Here is a 16,443-nt window from a genome sequence, read left to right as displayed (position 1 = left end):
TAACTGTAAACAACTGTAAATAACTGAATAAACTGTAAACTTTGATTAACTTCAATGGGGTTTTTCTCTTCAATCTGTCAATAATAGACAAACTAGATATCCTTTTATAGGATTCTGGACTTTCCTAGATAGACTTGAATTAGACTTTCCTAAATAATTAAAATACTGCAACTGCCTAAATAACTAGACTCAAATCTGGACCTTTCCAATCATTGGAAATATTAAAATAGCATAATTACCTAAACCTAAATTATCTAATAATCATACTAAAATAAGGACTTCCTAAATCTACTCTCTCTGGCCGGTTGGTCCATGACCGGGTTCGGTCATGGAAAAAGCCTCCACGCCGGGTGCCCCTGCATCAGCTTCCCCTTCTCCCACGAGGTTCGTCCCGAACCGTTTCGACGAAGAAAATAATGTGAGCCGCCCGTATACGCTGAATTCCGCCATGGCGATTCGTAATTCCCACTTCGAACGGATTTTGCATTTAATGTGGAGGATACCAATGTGTAAGAAAGTGTCAACCTCATTCTCATTCCCATATTGTAATGATGGCATATCCTTGAGTGTCTTTTTTTTTTCTCTTCGTCAAATTCCTTGTCATTGTTTTTCGCGGTCCAAAGAGACAGTGGGTTGTTGATAAACTCCGAAATAGCAACTGTTTTCGATTGATCCATCAAAGCTTCCATCAAAACATTATCTTCACCAAACGGATACTTGAAATCGTCTCCATAGTCTAATACTAGGGTTTGGATAATATTGAGACGATTTAGGTCATCATGAGGGTCGATTGAAGTAGTAGGAATAAACAACTGAGCACCATAACAAATTGCATTCCAAGTCCAATCTTTCACAACCACTCTCTTATAATGAGATAACAAAATATTTTTTGCAACAGGAGGACCCTTTGGACAGTAGTAGATGCAAGACGAGTTTCCGGATACCAAATTTGCTTGATCTGCTACCTTTAAATTAGAACCAAGAGTCGTTTTTTGATCATCCACTTCAGCATAAGCAGGATCCTTTTTAGGTAATAGAACTTGGGTAAATTGGTTGAACCCGGTAGTAGAAGATCTGGCAAGAAAAACTTTGGGATGAGAGAATTCTCCTTTGGCATCAATCGGTGTTGTAAGTGAGACAAATAGTACTATTATAACCACTGCCCTTCTCTTGAATTCTGCCTGAGATATGTAATTACCAAGTCTCATGCCTTCAAAGAGTTGATGAAAACACAAAGCAGCAATAAGGGGTTTAATAGTTGAAGGACTTTCGGAAATACCCAATGATATTCCAATTATTATAGAATGAACCACAGTTCCAAGCTCTAATACTTGAGACATAACACGATGATGAATAAGCCACAAAGAATGCTTATCAGTGGAAGAAGACGATGATATCGGTAATGATCCCTGTGTATGCCCATGAGTAGCATGAGTATGAACATCAACTTGCTGATTACCACTTTCTTTAATATTACCATTAGTGGTTTGTCTTTTATAATAACCAGTAGCTAAAGAGTCCATTATCAATGTTAATAAAGAAGTCATCATAGCAGCAAAACTAGGAAATAGCAAATCACCCCATTGGTGTTCATTCAAACAAGGTGAAGTTAGGTCTCCAAAAGCATCTGGTAATATATGAATTAAACCAGGTGATGATAAAACAACAGCAGAGGTAAGAACTCGAAGAGAGTCTTTATGTCCATATCGTGCAGAGATCATAAGAGTTGTTTCACCCGCTTTTGTTTTGGAACTGATATTGCAACCAGAATCTACTAAGCACCTAACAAAGTTATCGATCCCAAGCCGGGCAGTCATGTGAATAGGCATAAAGGAAGTTTTTTGTGTCGTTTTCACCATGAATTCACCTGACCAGGTTCCCAATCCAACCTTCGTATCTGTTGTTACTACAATATCTGCAACTTCAACTTCTTTGAAATCGTCTTTTTCTTCGTCGTTCATATTATCAGATTCATCTTCTACACTAGCTGATCGATTCATATCGTCAGTTCTAGTAGTCGTATCAATTGAATCACTAATCACAACTTCTTCTTCTTTTTCTTCTTTTGCTTCAATTTTAACGTTGTCGAGAGCATCTTCTTCAACTTCTTCATACTCTCCTTTTTCTTTTTCCTGATGGAACGACAAAGTAAGCGAGGAAGATGGTTGACATATAATTTTTCTGAAATCGTCACACATATGTTGAATCTTAGATAAATCAGATATTAGCGATTGAACCGTTTCAGAAGAAGTCGGTTGTGGTGACGGTGGTGGTGAATAGGAAAGAGAAGATGGTAATTGTGTTGGTGGTGGCGGTGAATATGGTTGTATAAGAGGTGATGTTGGTGGTGAGTACGGTGGTGGTGTATACGAGGACGGAGGTGGTGTATAAGAGTACGGAGGTGGTGTATAAGAAGATGGAGCTGATGGTGAGTATGGTGGTGAGTACTATGGTGGTGTATATGAGGACGGGGTTGTTGTATATGAGTAATATGGATGTGAAGTTGTAAAAGACAATGGTGGGGTTGGTGACGGTGATGATGAATACGGTGGTGAATTCGGCGGTGGTGAATGATTAGAGTACGGAGGTGGTGACGGTTGGTATTGACGAGGAGACGGTTGTGGAGGATTTTCTCGTGCGATTTCTCCCGGATTCCAATGATAAATGTACGAGTCGTTATTCGCATATAAACATGAAGAACATGAGCATTGATTCGTTATCTCTTGATGAGTATAATTTGATTGAATATAATCATCTTGACGAATATAATACGATTGATATTGATGTAACTGGTCTGGAAAAAAATTTCCAGAATCATTAGCCCAAAATTTTGGTGGCTCTGAATACCACATGATGTAGAACGCAGCGGAATTTAAGAATAAACTAAACTAATACGAAGAACGATCAAAATAACTGTAAACAACTGTAAATAGCTGAATAAACTGTAAACTTTGATTAACTTCAATGGGGTTTTTCTCTTCAATCTGTCAATAATAGACAAACTAGATATCCTTTTATAGGATTCTGGACTTTCCTAGATAGACTTGAATTAGACTTTCTTAAATAATTAAAATACTGCAACTGCCTAAATAACTAGACTCAAATCTGGACCTTTCCAATTATTGGAAATATTAAAATAGCATAATTACCTAAACCTAAATTATCTAATAATCATACTAAAATAAGGACTTCCTAAATCTACTCTCTCTGGCCGGTTGGTCCATGACCGGGTTCGGTCATGGAAAAAGCCTCCACGCCAGGTGCCCCTGCATCATCGAGTCAGCAGACCAAGATTGGTCAGCTAACTTTACCGCATTAATATTGTTTTTCCTTCTCCTATTAAGGACAGAAAGATGAAAAAACCCAGTCTTCCTATCGTTATCCTGCATCCAATGCTTTTTTGCTTTTTGACTCCAAAATATTTCCTCTATTCTCCTAAATTCTGTGATTCTTGCACTTACCATCTTCTCCTCTTCAAGCACTCCCAGAGAAGGAGATCGATTTTGTTTTGCTAAAAGAGTACATTCGACCTCTTTAATTTGGTTGAAAAGTTAACCAACTCGTGTTCTACTCCATGTCCTCAACTTCTGTGCTATTTGAAGTAACCTCTGAATAAATCCCCCTCTCGAATTTTCCCATGATTCTTGCATCAATTCGTCAAACTCTTCATGAATTTTCCCATGATTATTTGGGTTCATACAGAAAAAGGGGTTTTCACAACTAAATCCCTATATAAGTCGATTGAAAACTCCATGCCTTCTACCTCTTACGCTTTGGAACTGCCCCAAGGAACTCACTTGGCATTGATTTTGGAAGAAGATCAAAGTAGTACCAAGAGTAAAACTATTTCTTTGGCGTTTAGTTCATGATGCACTACCTACAAAAATGAAGGCGTTCTGCTTTAATGAACAAACTTCAAAGCTATGCTCTTGGTGCAATGAAGAAGATGAGGATATTGAACATCTTTTCAAAAGGTGTAAGTTGGCCAGAGAACTTTGGAGGAATCCTGCTATGAACTCGAGAGTCGAGGAGAATGACACACTTATTAATACTTTATGTGGATGGTTGTGTGAAGAAGAGGAAGATAGAAATATGCTCTTGAGATTATATGTTTTGTGGTTCTTATGGAAGGCGCGTAATAGATGGGTGTTCGAGGGTAAAAAACCGAGTTGCATGGAAATATTTAATGAGGCAGCAATGATGCTACATGAGTTCTCTCAAGTGTTGGAGCCCCAAGAGGCACAACAAAAACAATGAGGAGCGAGCTATTCTCCGAAGTTGGTCGGCACCACCAAGTGGTGAATTGAAGATTAATTTTGATGCAGCCTTTAAGAAAGGAAAGGCTGCCATTGCAGTGGTTTGCAGAGACAGTAAAGGAGACATTATCATGACTGAAGTGAGGAACATCTTGGCTCCATGTGCAACAGTAGCAGAACTCATGCAGCAAGACTTGATGTTGAACTTGCAAAAAAGGTGAATCAATTTCCCTGTACCATTGAAAGTGATGCTTTGATGGTGACTAAAGCATGTTCTGAAGGAGTTGAAGGAGATGTCCTTCGACCAAGATGGCAATGCGAGCAATATGTCGGCTAGGACAATTGATGAAGAAGATCATCAAGTCCGATTGATTTAGGGGTCGTAGCGTTTAGCTAGAAACCAACTACGATCGTCGAATTACGAAGTAATTCGCGGCTAACTTCGATCGGATCCTACATCGGGTTACACATAAGAATGGGTATTTAATCGGATGATATGACTAGTGGGAGTGTGATATAACATTGGGAATGTCCCATAAACATATCTCACAGGCCTAAATAGAATTTGGGCAAAAGATAGCAAAAAGGCCCGAAATAAGGGTTTTGGGCCTAGGCCGATTCGGGCACTTTTAGGGCTCGGATTGGGCTGATTTTTGGAGGGACGTTTCCTTATGTTATGAAAATTAAATCTGCCAATTTTGGCTGGGTTTGGACGTCATATCCTTAGGGGATTGAGAAAATATCAACTAGTTGCTATTTTCGACTATTTCCCTAAATCTTATTCTAAAGGGTGTTTTAGGAAACCTAAAAGGAGGTGGATTCTTATTAGGGTTCTATATAAACACTCTTAGGGCAGAGAATAAGGTGTGGAATTTCTCTCTAAGCTTTCTTACTCTACCACATCAAGTAGAGAGGAAAAAGTGAGCTAATTCCCAAGCTATCTTCTAGTCAAGCAAGAAGAATGTCTTCTTATTATCAAACCACCATTGGATTGCTAGCGAGCTTTCAAGGAGGGAGATTAAATACACCATTCGGTGGCCCAAGTAAAGGAGCTACACTTGAAGCTCTCGGTCTTCTTTAATCTATACAACTAGTTCGAGGGAAATAGCGATTAAGGTAATCTACTATCTCCATTAGTTTAATTACTAGTTTTGCATGATGATCTTGGGGATACTAGTGTTAGACATTAGATGTCGTTATCCGCTATAAACACTAGTATAAGGGTATAATTCCCTTCAGTGGCGTCAGAGCCTCTTGCAATGAACTAGTTTTTGCTAAGAATCGAATTAGTTCATATTGGATATGATTGATAGTTTGATAAATTGAGTTTATAAAAGTATTTTAAAAGTGTTTTAAAATTATTTAAACTCACAATTTGATATTATTGAATGGGATTCAATGAATTTCAAATTGAGAATCAAATTGATGATTAAAAGAGTTTTAAAAGACTCAATTTGATTGAATTTCAAACTAATCCATACTTGATTAAGTTGATAGTTATGTTTAAAAAGGTTTTAAACATAAAATTTGATTAATTTTGAATTGGATTCAAAGATTTTTCAAATTGATTTCAAAATTGTTCTTTGAAAAGTTTCAAAAACCTAGATTTTGATCCAAAATTGGTTTGACTAAGAGTTGTTTTTAAGTTTTGGAAAATTTTAGAAATGTTCTAAAAGGAATTTCAAAATTTTAGAAAAGTTTTAAAATTGGAAAATAGCAACTTAGAGTTGCATAAGAAAAAAAAAATTGGAAACTAGGGTTTTTTCCAAAAAACCCTAGTGTCCGACCAGGAAGCTTCCTGGCCGGCCAGAAGCTCTTGGAGATGCGTCCTCTGGACGCGTCTTGGAGACGCGTCCAGAGCAGCTACTAGGGACGCGTCTAGGAAGCGACCAGCAGCTGCGGTGGGAGCTTCCTGGACGCGTCTAGGATGCGTCCAGAGCACTCGACCAGACGCGTCTTGGAGACGCATCTGGGAGGTTCTGGTTGTCTCGGACTAGTCTGAGACACCTAGTGCTGGTCCGGTCCAGCACCAGACACGTCTAGGACGCGTCTGGTACATGGACTAGCGTCCTGGCTCCGGCCAGGACGAGACCAGGCCTTGAAAGGCCTCGGCCAGGACATGCCGGCCCTATGGGCCGTGCTATGTCCGGACCTTGTCCGAGCCCTTTTGCGGGCTTGGGCCGGGACTTGTCTAGGACTTGTCCCGGGCTTTTTCGAGGCTTTTCAGACCACGAAAAGGGACCATCATTCGAGTAAGAGTTTTTGCCAAAATTTCTTTCGATTCCAACCAAATAATTCCAAAATCAATCCGGGCCATCCAGAAGGCCAAAACGGATTTCTCTTTAAATCGATTTATGAAATCATTAAGAATCGAACCAATATTTTTTCCGAAATTGACCCGGGCTTTCAGAACCCGAAACGGAGTTTTTCTTAAAGATGATTTTAGAAATCATAAAAGATAAAACCGGAACGCACCATTAGTTGAATTCTTCGAATTTAGACTTAAGGTCCGTAATGTGACATGTGATGTCAACAAAAGTATCTCCCAAGATAATCATGCATATATAATTCTTAGCCTTGATATATTATATGAATGCATGTGATGTGAATGCGGGAAACTAGTATGACCATAGATTTATTTCTATATTCTTGTTTTAAGCACGGATGGGTGCATGCTTTGTAATTAATTTTAATTTCAAGTTTATACGATCTGCGAATCGTTAGAGTCTTGTAATTAGAGTTTAGGGTCTATGAGTCCATTGAAGAAACTCGAGGATGAAATCCAAAGGCGAGTGGGAGAAATCAATGGAGGTTCAAAGATGGCGATCTAAGACGAACCAAAAGTCGAAATAAGAAGAAAACCAGAGGAGATTAGATCTTCTAGGTTAGGGGCCATACTAGAATCCATGTCTGCTTGATTTACTTTCTCGCGCGCATTTACTTACTTATTTACGCTTTATGTCGTGGATGTTAGTTAGGCTAAATAGTTCACTATAACAAACGCCAGACTAGCGTAAAAGTCCCCAAAACGTAATCTTGAGTAATCGCCTATCTAGATTAAGACACTCCTTGTGCCCTTGTTCGAGGAAGGTGGGTCGGCCTTCGCAGAGTACCTCCTCTACCTTGGGACAATGCGGGTAGGTCTATAGAAGAGGCCTACACGTCTAAATGGTTCTACTCAACGAGATTAGCAAGAGAGTCTTGGATACTCGAGGCAAAAGGATAGATTAGTCATTCATTAATGAAATCTATCAACCAAGAGTCATAAGGTATGATCAGTGAAGTAGTTCACTCACCCGGAACGACGGAGTCAAAGAGTAGGGCCTTCGTCCGCTTTACTCCGAAGAACTGAGATCTTGGAATCACTTATTCAATCGGGGACGATTTTTATTGAATAATGTGAGAAAACTAAGTTTTTCAAAATGATAACGAGTTTTAAAACTTTGCCATTTCTTTTATGTAGTTCAAAGATGACAAAAGATATTTTCAACTTCCGCTCACTTCTCGACAAGGAGAAGCTGAATGAGCACAACTTCCTTGACTAGGAGAGGAACATGGGAATAGTTCTCAGGATGGAAGGAAAGCAACATATACTAGAAACTCCAATTCCTGTATTGGATGATAATTCGACTAAAGAAGAGATAGATGAAGAAAGGAGTGTGCGGAAAAAGGCAGAGCCTGTAACTTGCTTAATGCTAGCAACCATGGAACCGACTCTGCAAGAGCAGTTCATAGACATGGATGCTTACTCCATGATACGACAACTTCGGGAAATGTTCCAGAAACAGTCGAGATTGGAGAGGTTTGAAACCTCTAAAGCAATTATGGACATGCGCCTTGAAAAGGGAAAACCAGTTGGGCCTCATGTTCGTCAAATGATCAGGCTCATGGGCAAGCTGGCTAAACTAGGTTTCCCTTATAGCCAACAGACGACTACCGACACTATCCTTCACTCCCTCCATAGTGGTTTTAATCAGTTTAAGATGAACTACAACATGAATGGATGGGATAAAACGTGGGAGGAACTTCATTCTATGCTTCTAACAGCCGAAAAGGACGTCGCTATAGTGGAGACTAAGAAGGACGTTCTTATGGTACAAAAGGACAAAGGGTTTAAGAAAGGTGGAAAACAGAAGAAGAAAACCGCGTCAAAAGGGAAAGGCAAACGGGTTGCCAAACCTAAAGACAAAGGTCCTCCTCTTGACACCAAATGTTTCTACTGTGATGGCAAGGGTCACTGGAAAAGAAACTGCCCTAAATTCTTGGAGGACAAGAAGAATGGAACAGTGGCTTCCAATTCAGGTATAAACAGTTAACTCATCAAATACTGCAAAATTCCCAAACTTTGGTATGTGATACCTAAAATTGCCCTATCATTGTGAATGGACAGGTGCAACTGGGAACTGAGTATTTGGCTAAGGAAGACAAGATCCAAGAGAGAGCAGAAGCCTCGACTGCTAAGGATGCTGAAAGGGATCGAAGTCTACTTTAGGCACTAATCTAGATTAAGCGTTTTTCTAGTTTTTAACATCATCTCTGTACTAAGTATTATGGAGAATCAATAAAGAACTTTATTTCTAAATTGAGATGTTATTAAAAGTGCTAAATTAAACAAACTATACCTAAGGATTCTAAACTTGGTTAAACACCTACAAGATAGGTTCAAATAACCAAAAACATGAATCAACTGACAAGAAAGAAAGTCTTGAATCAGAAACATAGATTGATCGTCAAACGTACTTCTAACCTATCCATATTTGGAGTGTCCAAAAGGATTAAGATGAAGGACACGAATCAAACTCTATCCTCCAAAATCCATTAAGTCTAGACATAGCTTCCCACAAAACTACCAAAATTCCGTCTAAAGCTAGAACTTGTAAAAAGCGTTACAAAACTAGATAATATCTGACGCGATTTCTTTTGAAAGAAATTTGGGCTTATTCCACAACCAATCAAGAGAACAAAGTGTTTGTTGCTCATGATAGTATTCTTATAGTAATTAGCACACCTAGTAGCCTGGGAGAAAAGTACTAATTATTACAAGAATAAATGAGAGAAAAGTACAAGTCGATTTAATTCGATCATGAGAAAAATCATGGAGGGTCATGAAGAACAATCATGAAACTTGTACAAGACGATTAAATTCGACCAAGAGCAACAAACTGCGGCTCCTCGGAAAAGGAAAGGTTAAAGATATGATTTTGTAAACCCACCGCACAAAAGCGAATGTCATTCGCAGGAGAACTCTCAAAGCGAGGGAAAGTGTCTCTAAAGGAATATCTCAAAGTAGTTGAGAAAATTTCAAATTATTGTTCAAAAGCCCTGAAAGGTCAAAATAAAATCTTAAAGACTAAGGTTATTTCTGAAGAGATAAAAGACCTGCGCAGAAACGGAAACTGACTCTAGATTTTGGCTTCTAACAAAAATCATCGCGGAATCCATATCTCGTCAAGACATGAAGCTTGATAATTTAAGTCAACAGAAGACCTAAATTGGTTTTCCAAAATAGAAAACTGAGAAGAATGGAAACATTCATGTTTCCCGAAACTAGACAAGAAGAATAAGATTCTTCCAATCAAGTTATGTCCATAGGCATGCTTCAGAAATTTATCGACGGATTAAAAGCACACAAGAGTTAGAATCTTCGATTCAAAAAGGCAATCAAAGAAGTTTGATTCCTGAGGAATGAAGAAAATCTTGAATCACGAGTTTCAAGAAGGTAAATGGGAGAAACAAACCTTCCGGGTCCGTATGCTGAGTACATACAAAAGATTGAGTACGACATAAGATGTTGTGTAACAATGAACACACTGACTCAATAAAAGGACCACACAGAAGGATGAAATGCCATTTTGGGCATCTGAAGATCTATAAGCATAAATCAAAAGGATGATAGGATTGGAGAGACTCAGTACGCTGAGATGCTTGAGATCCGAAACAGAAAATCTAAGACTCGGAAAGTCTAAAAGAATTTCGACCCAAAACTCATGACTAAGAGCGTTGCTAAATCGGAGTTTGAAAAGACACCGATGTAGCAAACAAGCATGAGAGAGAGATGTTCGAATACATAAAATCAATCATTTTGGATATGATTAGCATTTGAATATCCAAATTCGGATTTGAAAACCGAAACACTACTTAGAAACATCCTAGAAGGTTAAAGGATAAAATAGTACAAAAGTTGAACATGTCATCGTACCAAACTTCCAGACATGGAAGGAAAGTAGGCTCAAAGTGTTTTAAGCCAGGAACTATTGCAAATACTACATAAAGAATTAAAAGCCTTAACTCTAGTAAAAGTTACTAGAAATTATCAAGGTTGAAGATAACGGTCTTCAAATTAATTGATAATTAGCAAAGTTTAAACGGATTACATCCGTAGTCAAACCAAACTGTCACCTAAGACAAAGTATGAGAGTCATACACGAGTCTAAGGCCTGAGGTATAATTTTAAACCTCGACAAGTAAAACTAAGTGGGTAAAAAGAGTTTTACGGAAGAGGCTCAGATTTACAACTCTCGTTATCAGAAATAATAAAGTTATTTCACCAGTCGTCTAAATTTGGTTTAGTGTTTAAACGACAGTCCATTGATGATAAAACATTTCGAATAGGTTTGTCAGATACGTGATCTGATGAATGAAACCCTATTAAGTGAACTTGGAATATTTATTATCAAATCCCTGGTCCAGGTCATTGCATGGACAACAATGACTCACGAAGACTAGCACGGGAGTCGATGGGATAGCGCAGTTTCATGGGCTATAGGAATAGTATATTCTATTCGACTACGTGGGTGTATAAAAGGTTTATACATTGGATAACCCTCAAATGAGAAGTACATCACTCGTGATGAACGTCAATATTTCTCATAAAGACAATTGGAGAGATTCCTCAAAACATGAGTGCTCCACTCATCTTATGAAAGGAATGTCCAACTTTGGTTCCGTCAAACGCCGCGCCGTAAAAGGAGGTTATAAAGACGGATACTGGGAAGGACATGATAGACATGAAGTTAAGTGGGAGCGCAAGAATGGATTGTGTCAACCTAATCACATTAGGTACAAAGTGTCTCAAGGCCACTTGATGAGTAGCAACTGAAAATGCGTGGCCACGCTCAAACGGATTAGGAGTTAATCGTTTGTATTTTACAGTTGTACTCGGATATCATGACAGTCTGAATGACGTGACGTATCAGATGGGATACTAAATTGACACGGGAATCGAGGCATTGCACTTGTTCTAAGTCCAAGTGGGAGTCTGAAGGAGTTGAAGGAGATGTCCTTCGACCAAGATGGCAATGTGAGCAATATGTCGGCTAGGACAATTGATGAAGAAGATCATCAAGTCCGATTGATTTAGGGGTCGTAGCGTTTAGCTAGAAACCAACTACGATCATCGAATTACGAAGTAGTTCGCGGCTAACTTCGATCGGATCCTACATCGGGTTACACATAAGAATGGGTATTTAATCGGATGATATGACTAGTGGGAGTGTGATATAACATTGGGAATGTCCCATAAACATATCTCACAGGCCTAAATAGAATTTGGGCAAAAGATAGCAAAAAGGCCCGAAATAAGAGTTTTGGGCCTAGGCCGATTCGGACACTTTTAGGGCTCGGATTGGGCTGATTTTTGGAGGGACGTTTCCTTATGTTATGAACATTAAATCTGCCAATTTTGGCTGGGTTTGAACGTCATATCCTTAGGGAATTGAGAAAATATCAACTAGTTGCTATTTTCGACTATTTCCCTAAATCTTATTCTAAAGGGTGTTTTAGGAAACCTAAAAGGAGGTGGATCCTTATTAGGGTTCTATATAAACACTCTTAGGACAGAGAATAAGGTGTGGAATTTCTCTCTAAGCTTTCTTACTCTACCACATCAAGTAGAGAGGAGAAAGTGAGCTAATTCCCAAGCTATCTTCTAGTGAAGCAAGAAGAAGGTCTTCTTATTATCAAACCACCATTGGAGTGCTAGCGAGCTTTCAAGGAGGGAGATTAAATACACCATTCGGTGTCCCAAGTAGAGGAGCTACACTTGAAGCTCTCGGTCTTCTTTAATCTATACAACTAGTTCGAGGGAAATAGCGATTAAGGTAATCTACTATCTCCATTAGTTTAATTACTAGTTTTGCATGATGATTTTGGGGATACTAGTGTTAGACATTAGATGTCGTTATCCGCTATAAACACTAGTATAAGGGTATAATTCCCTTCATGTTCTACAAGGGAAACATGTCCGCCATGGAAAATCAGACCAATAACTATGGACATCTTGGTGGAATGTAACTCCCTCACTGATATTTCATTCAAGTTTTGTAAGAGAGATTTGAATCGAGTTGCACACTTACTGGCTAACGATTCTTTTATGTCGGGAAGTAATAGATCTTGGGATGCTATACAATTTCCAAGCTACATTGTAAGCCAATTATTGGCAGAGAAATCCAACATTGTCATTGAGAATTTTATATGAATAAATTGCAGGCTATATGCCTTTTCACCCAAAAAAATATATACGACCATATATTCCGCTATTGTTAAAAAGATTTTGTTGACAATAGTGGCGTGGAGGAGATTTTCGGAGCAAAACTTTATCCGAGGCACTTCTTATGATGATGACAAGCCGAATCTAATTGATGAGGATGTGATGGTAGTGTACGAGTTATCTCATTATGATAGATGAAGAAATTGCAGGGTGTAATGATCAAATGAAGAAATTGTTATTCATATTTAATAAGAAATAATTCAATAATTGATGAGCTAACTAAAAGTCACCACCACCAACAACAACAATAAAGGCATCAGAGATGGAATTGCAAAATGGGTAAGGTAAGGGCGACTCCAATGTGGGGGGCTGGGGGCTCCCAGCCCCAATTTTAATACCGTTGGGAGCTCCCAACGGTAGTATTGGGGTGGATCCCCTATTAAAGGGGATCCACCCCATTACTACCTCCTCACATCTCCTTCTTTCTCTCAATACTACTTCTTCCATTCCTCTTGCATTATTTCTCTCTCTCTATCAATTTCTCTTCCTCCATTCTTTTTTATTTTTCCATGGATCCAAATGCCAATTTGAATAATTTAGGCTATATGGAAATGTTAAACTCCGATTTCAATTATGCCGATGAAGTTAGTTTATCGAATGATGGGGTCGAATAGAGTTTTGATTGTAATGAAACGCCAATGTCGTCGGTTTCTAGTAAGCGTTATACTAATGATGATGATAATGTGCTCGTTAATGCTTATTTACATATTGCCACCGATGCGATTATTGTAAAGAGCGGGTACTTTTTGGAACAAGATTGTCGAACACTTCAACGAGCGTACAAATCAAAATCGTGTACCAAAGGGTCTTAAATGTCGTTGGAGTGAAATTAACAAGCAATGCGCGAAGTTTTGTGGGTATTTGTCATTGTTGCAAAGGAACCCAAAAAGCGGAGAAAATGATGATGATCGGGTAATTACTCATATTACATTTTGACAACATTATGATTTATTTTTGACACATATTTGAAATTTTTAAATTTTATTTTTGCAGTTGAAATCCGCAAAAGTATTGTTTAAACAAAACGACAACAAAGAGTTTAAGTTCGAACATTGTTATAAAATTTTGAAAGACCATCCCAAATGGTAATTAAACTTATCTCAATCTTCATCACACAAAAGAAAAACTTCTTTAGACCAAGACGAAGGATCTCCCTCAACAATCCAACAAAGAACACTTGGAAGAAAAGCAAGCAAGGAGGCTAGACATAAATCTAAAAGTAGTGAAAGTTCTGCGGCGCTTGATTTTTGGAAAGAAAAAATGGAGAAACAGGATAGTAGAGATAAACTTATCAATGAAAGTATACTCCTTCAAGAGAAACAAATAGACGTCAAACATAAAGAATTAGACGTGAAAGCAAAAGAATTAGTCGTGGAAGACAAAAAATTAGACGTGCAACTAGATACCAACAAGATTCAACGGATGAAAATGGGAATAGACTTGGTGGGCAAAGATACTTCAAACATGGATCCCGAACATCTTGCTCTTCATAGGATATTAATCTCAAATTGGAAAAAGGAAAATGAAGTTTTGTTGTTTTGATTATGTATGAATTTTAGTTATTTGTTAAATCTTAATTAATATTAATTTTAATAAATTTTATTTATAATAATTGATTTTCTTTTTTAAATTTGGGAGTCCCTATTGGGAGCCCAACGTTGGAATTGAGAAAAGCCCGGGGCTCCCAAAATTGGGAGCCCGAGCCCCCACATTGGAGTTGCCCTAAGAGCACTATAACAAAAATTGGGTTTACAAGGGAACGCTGAACAAAGCAACAACCACCATTACTGAACCTTCAAGTCAAATTCAACCTCAGTTTGTTTCGGTGATAAACAATGATTCATTGGGACAGCTAGGGCTGCTACAATTATGATGAACCCAAAGAATTCGATTTCTCAAACTAAGCGTTCGATTGGGCGTCAATTTTCTGATCCTGAGCTACAAAGGAGATGACAAATTTTGATGATGAAGATCAAGTGCAGATGCAGAGACAAAATGAAGGGTTTGATTTTTCTGTTTCTACACCTGTTAAATCTAGTAAAGAACCCTAGGTTATATAATTGGTTGACGATAATTTTGCACCTGATTTAATTGTTGGAACCAATTTAAGCACTGGGAAGGAAGCCCTAATTCTCTCCCCTGGAATCATCATCATAAACATCACTTTTCTACTGCTTCTCTCTCATAATCTTGATTCTCTCTCTAAAACTAATCTTGAGGGAGACTGGGAGTGAAGGTAGAAAGAAAGCACCGATTCATGTTGCTAAAGGAGAGAAAGATGCTAATGCTGATAAAATTATAATTTGGAAGGAAATTTGATATGGCACATTGTCCCACCTGACTAGTTGTATTGAACCTCTTAGTTTTTCATACGATCTCTCTCTCTCCGGATGGTTTGTGAGCTTGCATATCTGAACTTACAGGAAATTTGATGTGGCAAACTGTGTTTCAACTTCGACTAGTCATTGTTGACACACATTTGAAAGCTTCTCTTATATATATACATATATATATATATATATATATATATGCTCCAATAGAATTTTAAGTTTTTTTTACGAAGAGTTTGATATAGAAGAAGCTAAATTGATTTGGGGTTTGTGTTCATAAAATGATGAAGGTTTGATCTTAAAGTCAACTACACAATTTCTTTCATGAGTTTTATATGATGAAATCAATTCCAAACTCAAGATTTCGTAGACACATACTCTTAGTTTATATTCTCAATTTGCAAATCGAATTAGCAAGATATGTAACTCAAGATTATATTATGCGAAGCTTGCAAATCATGTTTGCAATCTATATTTTGCAAACACAGTTTGCAGTTTACATTATACAAATACATGTTTGCAGAACAGATTGTCGCAAACACATGTTCGCAGAACAGATTGTTGCCAACACATGTTCGCAGAACAGATTGTTGCCAACACTTGTTCGCAGAACAGATTGTTGCCAACACTTGTTCGCAGAACAGATTGTTGCCAACACTTGTTCGCAGAACAGATTGTTGCGCAGAAAAACGTAAGGCAAAGAATGCCGTTTTTTTCTGGTTTTATTTTTTGAAAAAAAATATTGAAAGTGGATCTTGTTAGAAATCTAATGAAAAATCATTTCTAAATATATAATTTTTATAGAAATCCAACATCTTAAACAAAAGTTATATAGATTTGAAGTTCAAAGAAAAATAAAAGAATTTAGTTACACAAAATGATAAAAAAAAAGGTATTTTAGTCTTTGTACACTTTTTGACCTTAATAATAACTTCCAAATGTGTTTGTGTTTTTTTTACTTATTTTCTATATTATTTTGACCTATATAGTTAAAACCCCGAATACAAATCTATTTAAGCATTACCCCCAAATAAGCCCCTAGGTAGAGGGGGGGCTGCACCCCTCACCCACGCCTCTAATTAACGACTCTGTCACATGACCTTCTTTGATCTGGTGATTTATGATTGTCATTCAAGTCTATATAAACGACATAAGTTGGTCCAAAAAAGAAAACTGATCTTTACCTTATAATTATTGGCTTTCAACCTATAACACTGAACTGACTTCACCATCAGAGTGTCTTTGTAAATACCTTCCCCCATTTCCTCACCAGTGTCACGGAAGAATAGTAACTTAAATGTACAATGAA

At 37.9% G+C, this 16,443-nt stretch overlaps 1 protein-coding gene across 1 annotated transcript; it reads right to left on the bottom strand.

Annotated features, from left to right (window-relative positions):
* On the bottom strand, positions 1-3,268 carry LOC147532188 (uncharacterized). The gene has a single exon (XM_086646050.1). The coding sequence runs from the start codon at positions 2,196-2,198 to the stop codon at positions 327-329; it is 1,872 nt and encodes a 623-aa protein (XP_086502176.1). The 5' UTR covers positions 2,199-3,268; the 3' UTR covers positions 1-326.
* Between the last annotated feature and the right edge of the window lie 13,175 nt (positions 3,269-16,443).

The sequence above is a fragment of the Eschscholzia californica genome, unplaced genomic scaffold (genome assembly GCF_041429995.1).
Source record: "Eschscholzia californica isolate CP2 unplaced genomic scaffold, dmEscCali1.0.p SCAF_6, whole genome shotgun sequence".
In the NCBI taxonomy this organism is placed as follows: Eukaryota; Viridiplantae; Streptophyta; class Magnoliopsida; order Ranunculales; family Papaveraceae; genus Eschscholzia; species Eschscholzia californica.
The sequence above is the reverse complement of the archived record's forward strand: the minus strand, read 5'-3'. Positions and strand labels throughout refer to the sequence as shown.